Genomic DNA, 21,520 nt, shown 5'->3' on the forward strand with positions numbered 1-21,520 from the left:
CTTGTTCCCGAAAAGCAGGACTTTCTGATTATGCCTGCAGTGGCTCTAGAAGGTTGGCATCGTAAGACTTGATGAGATATTTTCTGCGTCTTACTGTTTTTGGAGATCTTCCATGCAGTTTTCTGCCCCCTCCCCCTCCTTGTGTTCCTTTATGCAAGTCCCAAAGAACATCAGCTTCTTCCTCTGTTGGCCGAGATTTCTAATGTTAAGCAGACAAACACATTTTCTTTCCCTGATAAATGCAAGTACCAAACCTTATTAAGTCACTCAGTTTGCAGCTGCTGCAAGGAGGAGGAAAAAAAAAATTGAGTTTAATTTTATTAAATCAAATGCAATATGTTGTTATGGTGACAAATTGGGGTCATCTTGGCTACACATGCTTTCTGGAGTACATCTGCTGCTGTGTTTATTGGTTTAGGGTGCTTTTATTTTAAATAATAACATCAACAAGTATCAGTAACAATGGAACTCCGGGATGTCTACTTAAACTGCAGCCAAGGAACTGGATACTTTACATGCATATCCAGGAACCCCATTTGTTGGTTTCGGTGGGATAATTCCTGATTTTGGTATACAGATCTAATTGTATGAACGCAACTACCATGCACAACTTTTAAAAAATGCAAAAAGCTGGGGGAAATCTGAGCAGTAGTTATATTCAGGGGTGGGCTGTGTGGGTGTTCGCAGGGGTTCGGGAGAACCTCTAGCTAAGATTCTGTGCAGTTTGGAGAACTCCCACTCCTGGCTGGCCCCGCCTACCCCTCCTCTCCCAGGAGTCTCCACGCAGCCTGTTTTGGGTGCAGGTAAGTGCAAGCCGCATGCAGAGGCTCAGGGAGGGTGAAAAATGGGCCTACTGGAAGTTCTGCAAGGCTGGAAACAGGCCCGTTTCTGCCCTCCAGAGGGCCTCCAGAGCCTGGGGAGGCCGTTTCGCCCTCCCAGAGGCTCAAAGAAAGCCTCCGGAGGTCAGGGAGGGCAAAACTCACACACACACATACCCGTCGTGGTGCAGGCCACACCCACCATGGCCACGCCCACCCAGCAACTGGGCAGAGAACCCCTTGCTAAAATTTTTGAAGCCCACCCCTGGTTGTATTGCTGAAGTTCAAGGAGAAATTAATGATTGCTCGCTACCTTTCCAGAGAAGAAAATCCCTACCCATCTTGCTACTAGTTTCAGTCACCCCGAGCACTCACCCTGGCTTTCAAACACCTTAGAACAGGTGTTCTTCTACATCGGGCTGTGGTCTGTTCAGAACCTGGCTGCAAAAGAAGTGTTGGGAAGCATTTGCACGTGTGCACAGCTCTATTTGCACAAGTAGCAGGCAAGTGCGCGTGTGTGCAAAGCCCCATTTGTGTGTGTGTGTGTGTGTGTGTGCCCACCACTCATGCAAGTGGAGCTGTACACGTGTGCTCATCTGGGAAGGTTGGGAGACGGCTGCCTTAGAAAAATTGTTAGAAAATCTGATTTTGAGTCTGTTTTGATTTGTGTAATTTGGATCATACCTTCAAGTTTGAAGGTGCACCTATACATCTTCATCCCCAAAGCAACAAATTACACGAATTGGATTCCCACACTGTCCTATGCCTCAAAAGTTGGAATCAAACTCCAGTTAAATGTCAGACTCCCTTGGCTTACATTTGGCTAAGATTTTGACTGTATTATTTTTAGATACTTATATGGCTAAATACAGGTATGACCATAATTACAGTTATAAGTCATTGCGGACACAAGTACCAGAAGTAAATTTCTAGCTCCCACCCCCCCACAGCAGTCATTAAATGAATGCCATAGTCATTAAACAAACCTATTTATCTGAATGGGCATTTTATGGCCGAACCTGGCAAAAAAACGTAATGGATGGTGGTTGAAAATGACCAGTTGTTGGAGGATTATCTTTAAAATAGAGACAGTTGATGACCCTCTTAACAAAATGAAGGTGCAATTCCTTCAGATAACATATGCAATTTAAACCCAGAGCTTCTGTCCTTTTCACCCATTTGCTGAGCCTTTCTTTGCAGATTTGTGCAAGGTAGCTAGCTGTTCATTGTTGATGTTTTTGGCATTCTGCCCTGGGAACTAGCTGCCAACCTATCTCCCACAGCCAGAGTAGAGAACAAGGTCTCGTGTTCAATCCCACTCTTTAATTTCTGTTGACCTCCATATCGCTGTGGTTGAGTTTCCATGAATGTGAGGACGGTCTTCTGCACAGACTGGGAAGTGTTGTTTTTCAAGGTCCTAGATGCAGTGAGACGTCCTTGAGTCCAAGCAAAACGTAAATATACTCTATTTCTTTCAGGAGTGGAGACCTCCAACAGAATGCATGAAAGTCAGAAAGGAATGCAGTAGTGAAATGTAAAATTTGTTACTGCTGGTTCTGTGGGCATGGCTTGGTGGGGGAGGGTAATGCGACTGGGTGGGTGTGGCCAACTTATTTTTTTTTACTTTTAAAAACACTTTTTTTACAACCACTTTAGCGAATGAGATTGTAAAAAAATGCTTTTAAAAGGCTCTGTGATCCCAGCTGAGTTGCCTGATCGTCAGAGGCTTTTCTTTTCTTTTAAAAGCATTTTTTTTGCCTTTAAAAGAAAAAAAAAGCCTCTGACGATCAGGCAACTTAGCTGGGATCGTCAGAGTCTTTTAAAAGCATTTTTTACAACCTCTTCAGCCACAGAGGTTGTAGAAAAAATGCTTTTAAAAGGCTCTGATGATCCCAGCGGAGCCGCGCGATCATCAGAGAATTTTTTTTAACTTTTAAAAGCATTTTTTCAGCCAAAGAAAAAATGCTTTTAAAAGTAAAAAGAAAAACCTCTGATGATCGCGTGGTTCAGCTGAGCATGGGGGGGGGGAAGGGATTTTTGCTACTGGTTCTCCGAACCACCTGCCGCCATCGCTACCGGATCGGGTGATCCGGTCTGAACTGGGAGCATTTCACCCCTGAAGGAGGTGGCTTCTCTAGGCAGCTCTTTCCCTCCTCCAAGTCTGGTCTGTCACATGTCCAGCTGACTACCTGAAAAGGACTCAAATCTCTGCCTTTTTGACAGCTTAAAGTAGGAGAACTGGGAATGGCAGTAAATGAATGTGTCTCTCTCTTTGTTGTCGTTTCAGAAAGGTGAGTGGTAACATCTTCCAAGGCCTCTGAACATCAAAGTGGAAGAGCCGGAAGACCAAAAGAGAGAATCGCACGCACGTGCTCACAAAGACAAAGCTGTGGCCTGCCGTGTATGGTTTTTCTTTTCCCCCCCCGCTCCTCTCCCCAAGCCAAGGAAAGACACAGAAGAGGGATGGTTGCAAGATGAACCCAGGAGCCTGGAGTTTACAAAGGTTTGCCTGAGAAAAGAACAGGAGGCCCTTCCTGGGCTTGTCTTCTTGTCTTTGAAGACTTGCCACGGTCCAACGGCACTGCAATGGCTCGGTTTAAACCTTCAGCACAATTCGCAAGGAAAATATTTGGATTGCAACTTTTGGACAGTTTTTCCTGCTTTGAAGTAGTTTGTCATGCTTTACCAGTGTGAACTCTGTTGACCCGCATCCCCGCCCCCCAACCCTCTTTTCCCCTATTACTTCAGGATTTCCCCCCACCCCTGAATCAAATAGCAACTTGTGACACTTTGAAATCTTGAATCTACAGCGGCCCTTGGGCAGCTCTGCTTTCATCTCCGATGCAAGCCAAGCAGGAAACCTACAGGGGAGACCTCCCTTTGCTGTAAATGAAGCCTGGTGACACTTTCCTGAAATAGCATTTCCAAGCCGCCCCCCTCTCCTGCTCCCCCTTTCAAAGGCCATGGATCCTGAACAAAGCAAGAGGAGCACAAAAAAGGGGGACGAGGCTCCAAGGAAGAGGCTGGTGAAAGGAGAAGCTTTTCAAAGCAGCGTCTCCTCCATGACTCCCTATCCAAGCAGCTCTGCTCTGCTGCCAGGCTCTCCCCTCCATGATGTTGCACCCCAGCAACGTTTTTCCAGGGAGGAGGCGACTCAGGAGAAGACGGGACAAGCTCAACCCAAGCATTCATCCTTCGAGCATCCATCCCACATGGCCCAACTTCAACAGCACTCGTTGTCGCCAGCATACAGGCCTCCCCGAAAGCAAGAGCACATTCTTGAAGGCCCTACATGGCAGCTTGTCGATCCAGCAAGATCAGTTCCTTCTGGCTCATTTCCTTCTTCTGCGCTCCCTTCCAGTCACGGTCAGATCTTACCATCCTGCTCTTCGGTTTCTACGGAAGAGGACAAGACCCCTGTTCGAAAGGTCTACATCCCTCGTAGCTTGCAGGTTTCTTTGAAACCATCTGAAGAAGGACACAAGAAGGAAAAGAAGCCACAGAAGCCAGGCAAATACATTTGCCAGTACTGTAGCCGGCCTTGTGCCAAACCAAGCGTTCTCCAGAAACACATCCGATCCCACACAGGTGAGAGACCCTATCCATGTGTTCCCTGTGGCTTTTCCTTCAAAACCAAAAGCAACTTGTACAAGCACCGAAAATCTCACGCCCATCGCATCAAAGCTGGATTATCGTCAGGGACTGCTACAGAATTGTACCCTTCCAGCTTGGAGGTGGAGAAGATGGGTGGGGAGGAATTTGAAGAGCCTACAGAAGGAGAAAGCACAGATTCTGAAGAGGAGACCAGAAGCACCCCAGGCCATTTCTTGGAACTATCAACCAGGCGAAAGCAAACCATGTTGTACGGGGCAGGAAGCCAAGGTTCAAGCCAAGAAAGCTCTTCTTTCCCCCATTCTAGCTTGTCGCAATCCCTTGATGACAGCAGCGCTTTTGTAGAGCCATCACCAGACCTCGCCCAAAGTCATAAATCGGAAGAAACACACACTATCAAACAAAAGCTCGCCCTCCGTCTAAGCGAGCGGAAGAAAGTTATCGAGGAACAGGCTTTCCTTAGTCCCGGCAGTAAAGGAAGCACCGAATCAGGCTACTTCTCAAGATCAGAGAGTGCAGAGCAACAGATCAGTCCACCAAATACGAACGCGAAATCATATGCAGAAATCATTTTTGGCAAATGTGGAAGGATAGGCCAGCGGACTGCTATGTTGGCTGCAACCACTGCCCAAGAATTTCCCCCGGTATCGTCCGAAGAAAAGTTGAGTGCCGTTCCTTTGTCTGTGCCTCGGACGCAGGTTATTGAACATATCACCAAGCTGATCACGATCAACGAGGCGGTTGTTGATACTAGTGAAATTGATAGCGTTAAACCGAGAAGGAGTTCTTTGTCTAGACGGAGCAGTATCGAATCTCCGAAGCCTGGCTCTTACAGAGAATCGTTTCAGCTGGACATCAAACCTAGTTCCAGTAGCCAACCAGACCCATCAAAGTCATTGACATCCCACGTCGAAAAAATGAAGCCTGAACCATCCTTGTTAGCGTTCCAACAATCCCACAGTGCCACAGAGACAGTGCCTCTTCTAAGAAGCCATTCTATGCCTTCAGCTGTCTGCACTGTGAGTTCTTCTCACTCCTTTAGAGGTAGCTATTCTTTCGATGATCACGTTGCTGAGTCAGAGGTCTTAAGCCGCAGTCCGATGTCTTCCCACCCCCGGATGCTAAAACGGCAGCCAGCTATTGAGCTACCGTTGGGAATGGAGTACAGCTCAGAAGAGGTTGGCACAACAAGCAAAGAAAGCTTTTCCAGACCTCAAGAAGAACACGAGACCAAGGAGAGTGAGTTGACCAAAAAGTCAAGGAAGGGCACCAAAGCAAAAGGGTTTATGTACGAGTGCAACATCTGTGGTGCTCGGTACAAGAAAAGAGATAATTACGAAGCCCACAAGAAGTACTATTGTTCAGAACTTCAGATCTCCAAACCTCATCCTTCCAGTTCGTATACTTTGTCCGAAATGGAGAAAGGGTTGATGGAATCTGATCCAGGGCCACAAGTGATGCATTACAAGCTGGGGACCAGTTTAGAACTGACTCCACTGAGGAAGAGGCGGAAAGAAAAGAGTCTTGGTGATGATGAAGATCCACCAGCTTTTGAGTTGACTGAACCGTCCTTTTCTAGAAGTGGACCAGCCACTCAATTTACTGGTTTGAAATCCAGTGACGTGGCCTTGAACCTCACTTCCAAGTCTGGGAAGCCAGCAATGGATCCCACTCAATCTGTGCCTCTTTCCGATGTTAGTACAAGTTTTCATCCTAGGACTGCAAACCCCCTGTTTATTCCAGAAAGCAAAGAGAGAAGAACAACCTCAAAGGAGATCTCGGTCATCCAACATACAAGTTCCTTTGAGAAGTCTGATTCCATAGAACAGCAGAGTAGCTTAGAAGGAGAAGAAAAGCTACTCTTGCCTTATGCCTCCCAACCAGAGATCCAGCTTGGCCGACCAACTCACTCTCTTCAACCAAAGCTTGTGCGTCAACCTAATATTCAAGTCCCTGAGATTCTGGTCACTGAAGAACCTGATCGGCCAGAAATGGAACCAGAACCTCCACCAAAAGAGCCAGAAAAGATGGAGACGTTTCAATGGCCGCAGAGAAGCCAGTCTCTCTCCCAACTTCCTGCGGAGAAATTGCCACCCAAAAAGAAGAGGCTACGGCTAGCAGAAATGGCCCAGTCTTCTGGAGAATCCAGCTTTGAGTCCATCAGAAGCCCAAGTCAGGAAAGCAGTATCTCCCACGCTTCTAGTCACTCAGCTTCCTTTGAGCGAGAGGAAACTGTTTCTCAGTCCTCTGAATCCCATGGTAAACCTCTTGGCCTTGGCCCCCACATGTTGACAGTACCAAGTTCCCATCTCCAACACCATCACCATCATTCCCGAGAAATGAGGAGGTCTGCTTCTGAACAGACGCCCAATGTCTCACATTCCTCTCCAATGTCGGAGACTCGCAGCAAATCCTTCGACTACGGCAGCTTGTCTTCGTCTCCTTCTACGTCCCAAACTCCAACCACAACAGCTGCTCCACCGGAGAGGAGAAAGTGCTTTTTGGTCCGTCAGGCCTCTCTCTCCAGGCATCCAGAGCATGAGCCAGACTCTGCCTCCAAAGGAGCAGCTGAGACAGAGGAATCTGTGCAACCTTCAACTCAGTCTCCTGCTGCAAGCTTGCCCCCTCAACAGCTACCTTCCTCCTCCTCTTCCTCCTCTTTCTCTTCTCACAGAGGGTACCCAGATCACAAGGATCAGCCAAAAGACTGTCCTGAGTCCTCATGTACATATCCCTACACTGAAGCTCTGCAAGTGGTCCATCCGCCTGTCCCCCATTTAACCCTCCATGAAAAACAGTACATGGGCCCACAAATCTCTCTTTTACCATTCCAGCACCTTTTGCCACCTCTGGAGCATTCGGTTGAGCTTTTCTCCACTCAGACCATGGCAGACATCTTTTCCACTCAATATGCCATCCCTCACGTCCCTCATTCCTTATTTCAGAGCGCGGCACTTCCTCTCCAAGACGCTTTGCTGCATCCAGGCCAGTTACATCTTGCCCCTCCGCTGCTGTCGCACCCAGCTGATATCGTCATCAGGCAGAGCCCATCAATCTTGCCCTTGCATTACCCAGGATCCTCGCCTCTCCCTTCTGCGTTGTTTCTGCCTCTTCAGTCGCAGCTTGCTCTCCAGCTGCCAAGCGACATCAGTGCCCACTTGCCCCATCTCAAATCCAGCCTCTCTCCTGAAATCGGCAGCCGTACCTTCTCCCCGTCTATAGATTATGGCACTGAGAGCCGACTGCATATTTTAACTCGGCCAAGCAGCCCTTCTGCCTCAATCTCCATTTCTCAGTTGGTGGTACCCGCCTGTTCAGAGCCTGTGGTATCTCTGGTTGTCCCCGTTCGCATTCAGGCGAACATGCCATCCTACGGCAGTGCAATGTATACCACTCTTTCCCAAATCTTAGTCACTCAGACCCACTGTAGCGCCTCTTCAATATTACTGCCAAAATTTGAGGACTATCAGACCAAGGGTACACTGGTCTGCACGGCTGACGTTCACAGCGTCGGTCTTGATTTGGCACAAATGATCACCGAGGAGCAGAAGACCTTGCTCCACAGTCCGTACCTGCGGCTGCCGTTTTCTCTATCAGAAAGGAAAGGCTACTTTCCCCTGGGCCCCATGTCTGAAAGTGACTTGGATCTCGAAGGGATCCCGTCAAATGCCGGAGGAAGCAAGCGGATGCTTTCCCCAGCTGGGAGTTTGGAGCTCACCATGGAAACACAGCAGCAGAAACGGGTGAAGGAAGAAGAAGAAGAAGAAGAAGAGTTCTCCGAGACAGAAGAGAAGCTGGAAATAGTGATGACATCCAATGTAATAGAGGAAAGGAAGAAACGCGATCAAACCGCAGCCAAGGCAGAAACACTCCCTGATATATTGTCTGAACAGTCGGAATCCCCCAAAGGCCAGGCTGCCTTAAACCTGGTCTTGCCACAATCTGAGCCCTCGGGCTTTGAAGTCCGAAAGGAATGTGAGCAGCCAGTGGGAAAGAAGCCTGAGAGCAGCAAGCATGCTCCGGAGAAAGTGAAGGAGGAGGATTTGAAAGAACCAGCGGAAGCCTTGGTGGCAAGTCCTCCGAGCTCGGCACGTTCCTCCGAGGTTGCTCAAAGCTCCACGAAGTCTCAGGACAGTGCAGACGTTAAGAAGGTACTTCTGTTCCCCAGCCTCCACACAACTACTAATGTCAGTTGGTGCTATTTAAATTACACAAAACCAAATCACAGCCAGCAAGTTGACCACAGTTCCTCGGTGTATGCCAGCTGGTGCATTAGTCTGTATAATCCCAACCTCCCTGGTATATCTACTAAAGCTGCCCTCTCGCTCCTACGCTCCAAGCAAAAGGTGAGCAAAGAGACCTACACCATGGCTACTGCTCCACGTCCAGAGACAGGGAGGCTTGTACCCTCAAGTTCCAGGAACCCCAAAATGTCAGAGGTAAGGAAAATCATTTTTTCCTTTGTCCCTCATCTGTTTGTTTAAGGGTTGGACAACATGACTGCCAGGCTTCAAAGAACTGGCTCAGCATGTTATCCAGCTGAGTTGGGTCATGGCTCCTAGCGCTGGCTCCCAAAAGCAATGCTGGCTAGAGGTTTTGGAGGCTCCCGGCCCAACGTATTTGGAAAGCCCCAGGTTGGAGGAAAATTGCTCTTGAGCCCCAACTCCATGGCTTAAAATAAACTTGGTGTCGAAGTAGTTAAAGGTGATGCGCTTGTGCGTATTGGGTTCTCCAACAGAGCTGCTTTCTTCTGTTGTTCCCCAGTCTGGTGCCTCTGAATACGTTGGAGCTGCAACTTTCAGACGTACCAACGATTAGGAAACTTCACAGGGGTAAAATCAGCAGTTTTGAACGGTTCTGCTTTGGGGGAAGGCCATCCTGATCCATTTTGTAGCCTTATCATGTGCAGTCAGACCAAGGGATGGGCTGCTGATGCACCTCCTCGTTGGCTTTGCTGCGCAGATCAAATCGTAGAACCGATTCTTGCCATGGAAATCGCATTTAAATGCCTTGCTTCCTAAGGAGCCACCAGAGTGCGGAGACATTTGTACGCTGTCTATTCCCAACGCTACGAGTGACCAGCGTGTGGAAGCATCCTCTGTTTAAGTTGCTAGTTTTCAGCTTAGTGAGTTTTATTATTCCGCACAACAAAATTGGACAAGCTAATGTATCTCCCAGTTCAGAGAAAATATATGCAGCTGTTCCTGAAGTCAGTTCAATGCATTTATTGGGCCGTCGGTGACAATTCACCATGGCCAACTTGCTAGGGCCAACTCACCGCAGGAGACCTAACCATGGCCAACTCGCTGCAGGACAAGGGTTACACTAATATAAGAGAAATGGTGGAATGAAATCATGAAAGGGTGCAAGAAGAGGGACAAAATGAAATGCACATGACAAAAATTAAAAAATATATACTTTAAATAATTACATTAAATTTTTCAATTGTCCTGCGGCAAGTTGTCCCGCAGCGAGTTGTCTTGTTCCGTTTATTGGGAGGCAAGCTATCACACAGCGGTCTTGCAAATAGTTGGTAATAGAAGTCATAGAAGGCTCCCTAAAACTGGCGCTCCAAGCAAATGGCAACTTATACAAAATGAGAAAGCTGTACTGTTCTTGTGTAGTATGTAAAATCAATTACATGTTTTAGCAGTTAAATCAATTCAAAGCCAGACAGATCATTGATTGAAACTACCTTGAAGTGGTTGAGGGCTCCACTAAAAAGTGAAATCATGCAAAAAAAAAACAAAAACAAAAAAACCCCCAACCCAGTTATACGGGGAGTTTGGCCTTGAAATTAGTCATGTCTGATCAAACTTGGAAATTATTATAGTTTTATTCTTCAGGCAGCGGGATTCACTACATTTGTCTGGAACGTGACAATCTTTGGTTGATGAGCCTTGGAAGGCTGCTAAATTAAAATGACTGCTACAGTGGTTTCTTGTCAAAAGAAGCAGAAGTAAAAAAGTATGGTGCTTTACATTATTTTATGTGCTGTATAAGACTTAGGAAAGAGCAGATCGTTTTAATGTTATAATATTTTCACTGCACATCCCATCGCAGGAGCTTGGTGGGATATTTAAGGTCTTGAAAATGCTTTGAGGTATGATGATGGTGGAGTCTGGCTCCAAGACTGCATGTGGCTTAGCAGAGGAGTAAGCGTAACATCTTAACAGAGTTGTATGAAAATCATAGCATCTCATGTTTACCCTGGAGAAAAGCTTTAGTGTTTTGGGCTGAAAGACAACACGAAGCAGTCAGCTCCGAGATGAAAAGGAGGCTGCAGACTCAGAAACACCTGCAGGGTCAAAGAGGGTGCTTTTTGGCATAATGTTGGGGTGATTGTCAAGTCAGACTGCTTAACTTGGAAAGCAGACTTTTAAAAAAAAAATTAGATGAAAACCAGATTCATGTTTTTGGAAAGTAATTCCAGTCACATATAACCTCCTTCCTCTTCTGTCCTGTTAAAACAATTATCAAACTGACTGCAGAGATTCCTCGGCACGGGTTGCGTGTTTGTTCTTTTTTTTTTTTGCCTTCTCATTGGCTGGTTATATGATAATGGATGGAATGGAGCATCACATCAGATTTTTTTGGTAGCACAATGGGACTTTGCGCTCCCGTGTGCCTTCCTCGCCCAAACCACTTCTCATTCCTAGCAGAACGCCAAAGTCTGAGAAGAGAGACAAGTTTGCGCCTTTATTCCCAAAGAGAAATCATATCCAATTAAAAAAAAACATATCACTGGGTTCTGTCCATTCTTAAGAGTTGCAATACGCTGCTGCGGAGGATTTAGTCCCAAATCCATAGATGAGGGCTAATTAATTCTAGGAATGTTGTTCATGAGATTTCAAATTACTTTTATATGTGGTTGAGATAGAATAGAATAGAGTAGAGTAGAGTAGAGTAGAGTAGAGTAGAGTAGAGTAGAATAGAATAGAATAGAATAGAATAGAATAGAATAGAATAGAATAGAATAGAATAGAATAGAATAGAATAAGAGAATTGGAAGGGACCTTGGAGGTCTTCTAGTCCAGGGGTCTCCAACCTTGGCAACTTTAAGACTTGTGGACTTCAACTTCCAGAATTCCTCAGCCTACAAAGCTGACTGAGGAATTCTGGAAGTTGAAGTCCACAAGTCATAAAGTTGCCAAGGTTGGAGACCCCTGTTCTAGCCAACCCGCTGCTTAGGCAGGAAACCCTACACCACTTCAGACAAATGGTTATCCAATCTCTTCTTAAAAACTTCCAGTGTTGGAGGATACACAACTTCTGGAGGCAAGTTGTTCTGCTGATTCATTGTTCTAACTGTCAGAAAATTTCTTCTTAGTTCTAGGTTGCTTCTCTCTTTGATTAGTTTCCAACCATTGCTTCTTCTCAAAACGTAAATAATTGTCCTGTCTCATCTAGTAATACTAGATTTTTTTTCCTTTTTATTATTTATTTTATGATTGGTATTTCTATGCTCCAGAATGGATCATTTCAAAACCTTTAGCAGAAGATGAACATCCTGTGTCTGTTTAGAACAGGAGTAGGGAACCATGGCCCTTTTAGGACTTGTGGACTTCAACTCCCAGAATTCCTGAGCTCAGGAATTCTGGGAATTGAAGTCTGCAAGTCCTAAAAGGGTCAATGGTTCCCAACCCCTGCTTTAGAAATTGAGGAAACACAACTGACAGCAGCTCACAATGTAACCAATGGTTGGAACCCTGGGAGTACAGCTCAAAAATGTAGTTATGACACAACCTAGTCTCTATTCGTTGCACTTCAGTTTCACTGAAAGACACTAAGACGCTTAAAGTCACTGTTCTGTCCCCCACAACCACAATCAATTAGAAATGCAAACTGATTAGATGTGCCAGCAGTTTATTCTTCCCAAGTCCTCTTATCTATCAGAGCGACTGCAGTCCGAGCTGGAACAATCCCAAAGTCCAGAAGGAAATGAAACAGAATCCAGGAGCCAAAGTACAGCCAACATTTTCAACAGTCAATTGTTTGTTCGTCACAAGAACTATAGGGCAGCCCCTCCTGCTTTTATATCCTGTGGGGTGTGGCTCCATGACTCAGCACTCTCTAGGCCTGCCCCACCCTTTCTTTTGATGTTGCCGTCTCTCCTGTCTGCGATACCGGGGATCCAGCCACGACTGATTGTCAGCAGCTGTGTCTTGAGGCGTGGCCTGAGAGGGAGGAGATGCAGGAGACAGAGGCCTTGTCATCTCCTCCACCTGGCCTGCCTCTGGGAATTGGAGCGGAGCCAGAGAAAGAGGCTCCGCAGAGGGAAGCCCCTCTTCCCCCTCGCTCTCTGAGTCACTTTCTGCCAGGAGGCCAGGTTCGGGGGCGGGGGGGCGAAGACACAACAGTCACCTTAAAAAGAGAAGGTACCAAATTTGATTTCAGTGCAACCCATGCCAGAAATAGCTGCCAACTCTTTACTTCCCAGGAAGAGATTGAAGCAAGGTGTTTGTGGCCATTAGTAACCATCCCTCCTCCTCCTCCTCCTCCTCCCCGTTTTATTTTGTATTTAAAAAGAATAATAAACTACTTTGATTTTTTGGGGAGATAGGTCCATCTGCCCTCACTCCTTCCTAACGAAGGCCAGAAAGATGCAATGCAAGCCATTAAGGAAAGGGATAAAAGAGGAAAAACTGAAGATGACATTCCTGTAACCAAGCGAGGAGAACCAACCAGGATCAAGATCTTTGAAGGAGGGTGAGTATTTGTGCCGTTCTCATGTTCCATAGTATTTGATGGATGGGAAGCTTTGATTCTAAAAACAACTCTTAGGGGGAAATGCCATGGTGTCCCTTATTAGCTCCAGTTAGGCTTAGGTTGTTGTTGTTTTTTACTTTTTCCTCTCTCTTTCTCTCATCACTGTTATGGTCCTGGCCTCTAGCAATTCGTAAACCAGGTGAGTAGCTTCATGGTTCAAGAGAGCTGGATAGTAGACATGTTTTCTGAACTTTTACCCATACAGCAAATACAGTTAGTACACTAATAAAAGACATGATTGGAGCTGGATTATCTGACTTTTTTTCCCCCCCAGAAGATTTGAGTTGGGTTATTTTCCAGCATCTCAATAGGTGGGATAAGAGTTTGATGCTAGAAAGATAAGGTCACATGGGCTCACCTCAGTTTCACCTATGGCTGACTGTCCAAAATAATGTACGTACAATCTTGTGCAAATGTGTCTGTTGCTTATCTGTGTAAAATATTGTACGTGTAGCATAGATAGTCCTTGACTTACGACCACAGCGGAGCCCAAAATCTATGTTGTGCTAAGTTAAGACATTGGTTAAGAGAGTTTTGCCCGATTTTATGGCCTTCCTTGCCACGGCAGTTAAATCAATCACGGCAGTTGTTAAGTCGGTAACACCGTTGCTAAGTGAATCTGGCTTCCCCATTGACTTTGCTTTCCAGAGGGTCACAAAAGGGGATCACATGACTCCGGGACACTGCAACGGTCATAAATATGAGTTGGTTTCCAAACATCTGAATGTTGATCCTGTGAGCCATGAAAAACAGTCATAAGTCACTTTCAGTGCTGTTGTAAGCTTTGAATGGTCACTAAATGAACTGTTGTAAGTCGAAGACTACCTGTAGTCCAATATTTAGCCGTGGCCTTCTTTCCATAGATACAGACTTTTTCCTCCTCTGTGTTTAGATCTGATGCTCTAGATTGGGGTGTTTGATGTTGAAATGGAACCTACTTTAATTTTAATGTTATTTATTTATTATTTTATCTGTTGCAGCCATATAATTGGTACTGTAGAGCAGGGGTCTCCAACCTTGACAACTTTAAGACTTGTGGACTTCAACTCCCAGTCCACAAGTCTTAAAGTTGCCAAGGTTGGAGACCCCTGCTGTAGAGAGCACCTGTTGGTAGAATAGAATAGAATAGAATAGAATAGAATAGAATTTTTATTGGCCAAGTGTGATTGGACATACAAGGAATTTGTCTTGGTGCAGATACTCTCAGTGTACATAAAAGAAAAGATACGTTCATCAAGGTACAACATTTACAACACAATTGATGATCAATATAGCAATATAAATCATAAGGATTGCCAGCAACAAGTTATAGTCATACAGTCATAAGTGGAAAGAGATTGGTGATGGGAACTATGAAACGATTAATAGTAGTGCAGATTCAGTAAATAGTCTGACAGTGTTGAGGGAATTATTTGTTTAGCAGAGTGATGGCCTTCGGGAAAAAACTGTTCTTGTGTCTAGTTGTTCTGGTGTGCAGTGCTCTATAGCGTCGTTTTGAGGGTAGGAGTTGAAACAGTTTATGTCCAGGATGGGAGGGATCTGCAAATATTTTCATGGCCCTCTTCTTGATTCGTGCAGTATACAGGTCCTCAATGGAAGGCAAGTTGGTAGCAATTATTTTTTCTGCAGTTCTAATTATCTTCTGAAGTCTGTGTTTTTCTTGTTGGGTTGCAAAACCGAACCAGACAGTTATAGAGGTGCAAATGACAGACTCAATAATTCAAACGATTGGGGAAAAAAAATAACAGGGTGCCCTTGAGGAAGTCTATAAACCAAATTGATGAATATGTAAGAAAATGGTATAATTAGATTATTAAATTAGTGGGAAAAATTGCAACAGATTAAATTGAAAAGCCAGGAAGAAAACACCAAGATGTCACACGGAAGAAATGACTGATGTACTAAATGTTGGTTTGTTTATTTGTTTGTTTATTTATTTATTATTATATTTGTATACCGCCCTTCTCCCGAAGGACTCAGGGCGGTTCACAGCCAATAAAAACAACAGCAAAACATATAATACATATAAAACAGTTAAAAACAGTATAAAAAACTGTTTATAAATAAAAAACTTTATTCAAAAAAAAAGGAAGTCTATAAACCTTCTTGCCAGTTCAGCTAAATTGAAGATCTCCCTATTATTTTTCAAACTCAGAATTCTCCACCCACCCCCACTTCTCCAAAATGTTTAGAAGAGACCCATGGGTCTGAAGATTGTTCAACCTGTAGAAGACTAGCTGCGTAGTTCTGGAATTAGCGCTGCGGTAGGTGACTCGATTCAACTGAGTGCAGACAAAAGGCAGCTGGACTTTTCTTGAAGTCATTTTGCTTCTCTTCTAAGAATCTTCTTTAGTTCGTGAACTGAAGTTGCTTCTTGGATGAGAAGCAAAACATCTTCAAGAAAAAAGAAAGAAAGAAAGAAAGTCCAGTTGCCTTTTAAAAACCACCTTTGGGACTTAGATGACTGAGAATCTCCATAGACATTGTGTGCAGATGTATTTTGCGTTCGTTTGTGTGGTGTGTGTGTGTGTGTGTGTGTGTGTGTGTGTGGTGTGTATGTGTATGTGTGTACGCAAGTGCATGCCTGTTTGCCTAGAATTCAGGGGTCTGCAAACTTGGCTCTTTTAAGACTTGTAGACTTCAATTCCCAGAGTTCCTCAGCCAGCAAAGCAAAGCTGGCTGAGGAACTCTGAGAGTTGAAGTCCACAAGTCTTAAAAGAGCCAAGTTTGCAGACCCCTGGCCTAGATTTTCAGATTTCACTAATTAAGCCTTTTTGAAAAGTGTAGACCATTAATATCGACTTATAACAGGTATTTCCTACTTCTTCCCCCTCTCTCATAGGAGGAAATTGGAATACTTCTTTTATTGCAAACCTTTGACCACCAATAATGCCTAATAAATTAGAGTTTTCTGCAGGGTTAGGATACAGACTTATGATTTCCAGAAGGGGTTATCCTTTAATTATAACTGTAAGGTTGATAGCAGATGAGGGAAGAAAAAAAATACATTGGCACATAAGATTTTTTTTAATTGATTGGTTTTATTTTTGTTTAGTTCTGAATTTCTCTGACTCTATGGGTGAGGGTGTATATATGTTTGCATTTGCTTTTTGATCTTGTCCTCTCTCATAAAATCCAGAAAGCTTTATTTTCTGATTTCTTATCCAGATGTGGATAGTTTACCATTCAGAAAAGATTATTCCAGTGGCTGCATGATGTTTAACTTGCATACAAAGAGAATAGAATAGAATAGAATAGAATAGAATAGAATAGAATAGAATAGAATAGAATTTTTTATTGGCCAAGTGTGATTGGACACACAAGGAATTTGTCTTGGTGCATATGCTCTCTCAGTGTACATAAAAGATACCTTCATCAAGGTACAACACTTACAACACTTAATGATAGTCATAGGCTACAAATAAGCAATCAGGAAACAATCAATGTAAATCGTAAGGATACAAGCAACAAAGTTACAGTCATACAGTCATAAGTGGGATGAGATGGGTGATAGGAATGATGAGAAGATTAGTAGTAGTGCAGACTTAGTGAATAGTTTGACAGTGTTGAGGGAATTATTTGTTTGGCAGAGAGATGGCGTTCGGGGAAAAAACTGTTCTTGTGTCTAGTTGTTCTGGTGTGCAGGTGCTCTCCAGCATTGTTTTGAGGGTAGGAGTTGAAACAGTTTATCTCCAGAATGCAAGGGGTCTGTAAATATTTTCACAGCCCTCTTCTTGACATGTGCAGTATACAGGTCCTCACTGGAAGGCAGATTGGTTAGCCATTGTTTTTTCTGCAGTTCTAATTATCCTCTGAAGTCTGTGTCTGTCTTGTTGGGTTGCAGAAGCCACTGGAAAAGATTATTCCAGTGGCTGCATGATATTTAACTTGCATACAAAGAGATACCCCTGAACTGCTCCTGAAAAATTTAATATAGCTGCAGAAGCTTCAGACATCAATACAAGATTAGGAGCCCAAACTTATAATGATGCCAATAATGTATATCAGTAGTGATTTGCCACCAAAATTGCTCATATTTCCACTTTGGGTTTCTGATCAGGCAGAAAGCGAGGGAGATACGAAGCATTTTTTTAATTTGAAATCTTTCAAACTGAAAACATTGGTTGTAAGTTTGGAATTCTCAGAAGATAGAAGTTTTAGTCCTTATCAAAAGATTAGATCAAATGGAAGGGAGTTTTCTGTCTCTCCACTGTCTGATGGTTCTTACCAGAACCCCAATCAGTTTAACCTCTAGTGCAGGGGTCTCCAACCTGGGCAACTTTTAGTCTGGAGGACTTTTAGTCTGGAGGACTTCAACTCCCAGAATTCCCCAGCCAGCAAAGCAAAGCTGGCTGGGGAATTCTGGGAGTTGAAGTCCTCCAGACTAAAAGCTGCCCAGGTTGGAGACCCCTGCCCTAGTGGATACTGACATTCAGATCTCAGATACTGAATTAGCAACAGCTACAATAACTTCAGGAAATAGTGCAAAGCCAGTTTGGTTGATTTAGGGATGAAAGCTGCAAGGTATTCCCAATGGTAAAGAACTGGGGCTTTCCGGATCTTACTGAACTACAACTCCCAACAGTCACAGCAAGATTGCCCAATAGTGAGGAATCATGGGAATGAGAGAGTTTCACGATGTCTAGAGCAGTGTTTCTCAATCTCAGCAACTTTAAGCTCTACCTACAGACTTCAACTCCCAGAATTCACCACTCAGCCAGAATTCTGAGGGTTGATGTCTGCACATCTTAAATTTCCCAAGACTGAGAAATGTTGCTTAGAGAGACACAGTTTCCTCACTTTTGAGTTAATATTGAGTGATGTTGTTTTAATACCTCCTGCTCTTCTTTATAGAAAACTATTCCCTGTCAGTGGCTGGATTCTCATATCTTGCTAAACCAGTTGTATGTTTTTGGTTTACTATGACAATGTAGATCTAGTTATTGTGTTTGTAGTCAAGGTGATGGCTTTAGCAGCTATTGAAGCTGATCTAACAACGGTGGCTAACACAAATGCTATTGTAGCTCAATGTGTTATTCTACTTTTATATTATTCACTAGCAAGCTTTGACCTTTTCTTAGCATCTGCTTATGCAGTTTTTAAAGGAGTTCACCTTTGTCCATGAATGTTCAGTCTAAACTGTAGAGTTAAGTTTCAATATTGCCAGCGGATGAAGTTTTGTGGTCATCTAAGACCAAATATAAAATGCGATGTCTGTATGTTTCACAAGGTTTATTTCTGTTGCTTTATCAAGGACACATTGATATGATGGGCTTTTTTAAAAGTATGTAAGTATAGGCTCTGAGGGACGCGGTGGCTCAGGAGCTAGGACGTTGAGCTTGTCGATCGAAAGGTCGGCAGCTCAGCGGTTCAAATCCCTAGTGCTGCTGTGTAACGGGGTGAGCTCCCGTTACTTGTCCCAGCTTCTGCCAACTTAGCAGTTTCGAAAACACATAAAAATGCAAGTAGAAAAAATAGGGACCACCTTGGTGGGAAGGTAACAGCGGTCCGTGCGCCTTTGGCGTTGTGTCATGCCGGCCACATGACCACAGAGACGTCTTCGGACAGCGCTGGCTCTTCGGCTTTGAAACAGAGATGAGCACCGCCCCCTAGAGTCGGCAATGACTAGCACGTATGTGCGAGGGGAACCTTTACCTTTAAGTATAGGCTCAGCTAAGAAAGCAATAGATTGGGGGGGGGGTTGTATTTAAAAACTCTTCTCTTTTTTTCTTTTTACACTTGATTAGGTAGAACTTTCTGTTCCTAATAAAAATAGCCTTAAAAAAATGTGGAGCTACAAGACATATTGCTATTGGTGAAAAGTGAGCAGGTTGCCCTTGGCATAAATAAGCAGACAATATAAATCTGCAGGGCACAACACAAACAGAAATGAGTAGTGATTTATGAGCTTTTACCCAAATTGATCCTGTAGATGGCATTTTTTTTTAAAAATGTGATGTTTCAAACAGAAATTCTATGCAATTGGTTTGTTTTTAAGATTGTATTTTCTGCATAAGACGGGGTGAGATACTGCTTCATTCATTTAAATGACATGGAAAAGGGTCTCTCTTTGTATGTAATAATAAGTCAGAATTTCCAAAAGTTGTAGCTTACTATGAATATGGATTCTTCAGTTGCTCCCATATTCCACACTCATGCCTGTGTGGACTTTCACATCTAAACAAGCTGTCGAATTTCTTTCAGTTTATCCTGATTTAAGAACTAGAATCAGAACTTCTGCTACAAAAAAACCAACTGAGAATGGTATTTTTGTCCCAATTTTGCATTTTGTTTGAGAGATAAAGCAGCAATCTTGGCTTGTTATGGCAAATGGCGCATAGAGGGGATATTTTTCTTAAACCAATTCTGGCGGAAGAGTTAAATGGAAGCAAATCAGGCAGTTTATTGCTGTTGTGGTCCTCCAGCAGCCTGTGGAGATGGCAGTGGAGTCAGACAGTGATGAAGCTGAGGAAGAACATAAGTCTGTCCTAGAGGCTGGAGAAGGCCTCTAGGACTGCCTCTGCATTGGAGGCAGAGATGGGGCCAGGGCCATCTGGGAGTGATGTGTAGACTCCAGAGACTGACAGTAGTGAGGCAGAGGAACAGGAGGAGCCTGTTCCTAATGCATGCATGAGAAGAGCTGCCAGAAGGCAAGAGCAGCTGAAGCAAAGAGGACGACTCAGGAGTAGAGCCAAGAGATGACTGGCTCCTCCCATAAGGCTTAAAAGACCAGAAACGGCATTTGGGCTCTTTGTCGGAAAACAACGTTGATAGACTTGCTCCTTGTCTTGCTGCATTTATTTCTTGTCGGTGTCTTCTGCTTTTGAACTTTTGCCAAGAAAGGCCTTTGGCAGTTTGCCTGATTAGACCAAGGTTGGTGATAAGACTGAAGAATTGTATTATGAAGAATTTGTTTTGATTTAGTTTGGACTACACTGAAACAGCTGAGAAATAACGCAGTTAATTCTCAGCTGTTCTAATAAAGTTCTGTTTTTGAACTGATTGCGTTTAATACTACCTACTTGGGCCTGGGTCATAACAATTGCATCATTCTTCTTTGATGAAGTTGAGCCAAGATTCTTAGTTATGAGAAGAATATGCATACGGTAAAGAACAAGGTAATCTCATAAACCTAAATAACGTTAGAAGAATAGTGATTTTAGTGATGGTGAGGGGTAGTGTTTATCTGTTGATTCCATACATGCTTCCCCTTTTCAAATAATCTGAGCATGTATCATTCCATAATATATGAACATCAACCTCTCATATGATGGCATCATTGAGGCATTCCACCCCATCATCAAAGTCATACAATGAGAGGATCATACATAATCAACATCAGTTGCATTACAAATGGTGGAATCTCCACTGAGAAATATCCCCACCTCTCCAAAGCACCTGAAGGCAGGACAAGAAGCAATGGATGGAAACTAATCAAGGAGAGAAGCAACCTAGAACTAAGGAGAAATTTCCTGACAGTTAGAACAATTAATCAGTGGAACAACTTGCCTCCAGATGTTGTGGGTGCTGGAGGTTTTTAAGAAGAAATTAGATGACCACTTGTCTGAAATGGTATTGGGTTTCCTGCTTGAACAGAGGGTTGGGCTAGAAGACCTCCAAGGTCCCTTCCAACTTAGTTATTCTGTTAAAATGTTAGCAGCTTTTCACTGGCTTCTTACTGTAACTAGTACCGTATATACTCGAGTATAAGCCGAGTTTTTCAGCACGTTTTTTGTGCTGAAAAACGTCCCCTCGGCTTATACTCGAGTCTACGTCTTCGGGAACCCCGCACAGGAGGGGGTACCGACCGGACTCCCATGGGAGGGACGGGGAGCGGGCCCGCCGAGGTCTCGCGGGATTTGTCGCCCCCAGGCCGGCCCCTATTCCCGTGTCTGGTGGGCGGACGGCACAAACTTGGCGGGCTGTGCATTGGCGCGGGGAAGCCCTGGTGGTGCAGTGTTCCCGTTCGCCCTGGCCTCCGTCCTCCGATCTCCTGCGCTGGGAGGCGGCGGCGAGCCAGCAACCGGGCACCGCGGACTTTGGCAAGGAGGAAGGTGGGAGGAAGCGGAGCTGCCGGCTGTGGGGGTTGAGGCGTGCAAGAGGAGTGAGCGTGGAAAGGCCTTTTGTGTGTGTGTGCGTGTGTGCGCGCCTGTGTGCCCTAGGGAGGAAGCGGAGCTGCCGGCTGTGTGGGGGTTGAGGCGTGCAAGAGGAGCGCGCCTCCTCCTCTTCCTCCACGCTCGCTCCTCTTGCACGCCTCAACCCCACCATCCCCACCCTCTCCAGCGTGAAGGTCACCTCCTCCTCTTCCAGGCGGCGGCGGC

General features: G+C 44.6%; 1 protein-coding gene across 2 annotated transcripts in view; it reads left to right on the forward strand.

Annotated features, from left to right (window-relative positions):
* The window catches only part of HIVEP3 (HIVEP zinc finger 3), a 258,006-nt gene that overhangs the window by 196,312 nt on the left and 40,174 nt on the right, over positions 1 to 21,520 (forward strand). For both annotated transcript variants that reach the window (XM_058195714.1, XM_058195715.1), the window contains 2 exons: positions 3,106 to 8,869; positions 12,994 to 13,139. In XM_058195714.1, coding sequence (XP_058051697.1) covers positions 3,782 to 8,869; positions 12,994 to 13,139 — 5,234 coding nt within the window. In that variant the 5' untranslated portion in view covers positions 3,106 to 3,781. The remainder of the gene's footprint in view (positions 1 to 3,105; positions 8,870 to 12,993; positions 13,140 to 21,520) is intronic.

The sequence above is a fragment of the Ahaetulla prasina genome, chromosome 10 (assembly GCF_028640845.1).
Source record: "Ahaetulla prasina isolate Xishuangbanna chromosome 10, ASM2864084v1, whole genome shotgun sequence".
NCBI classification, from domain to species: domain Eukaryota; kingdom Metazoa; phylum Chordata; class Lepidosauria; order Squamata; family Colubridae; genus Ahaetulla; species Ahaetulla prasina.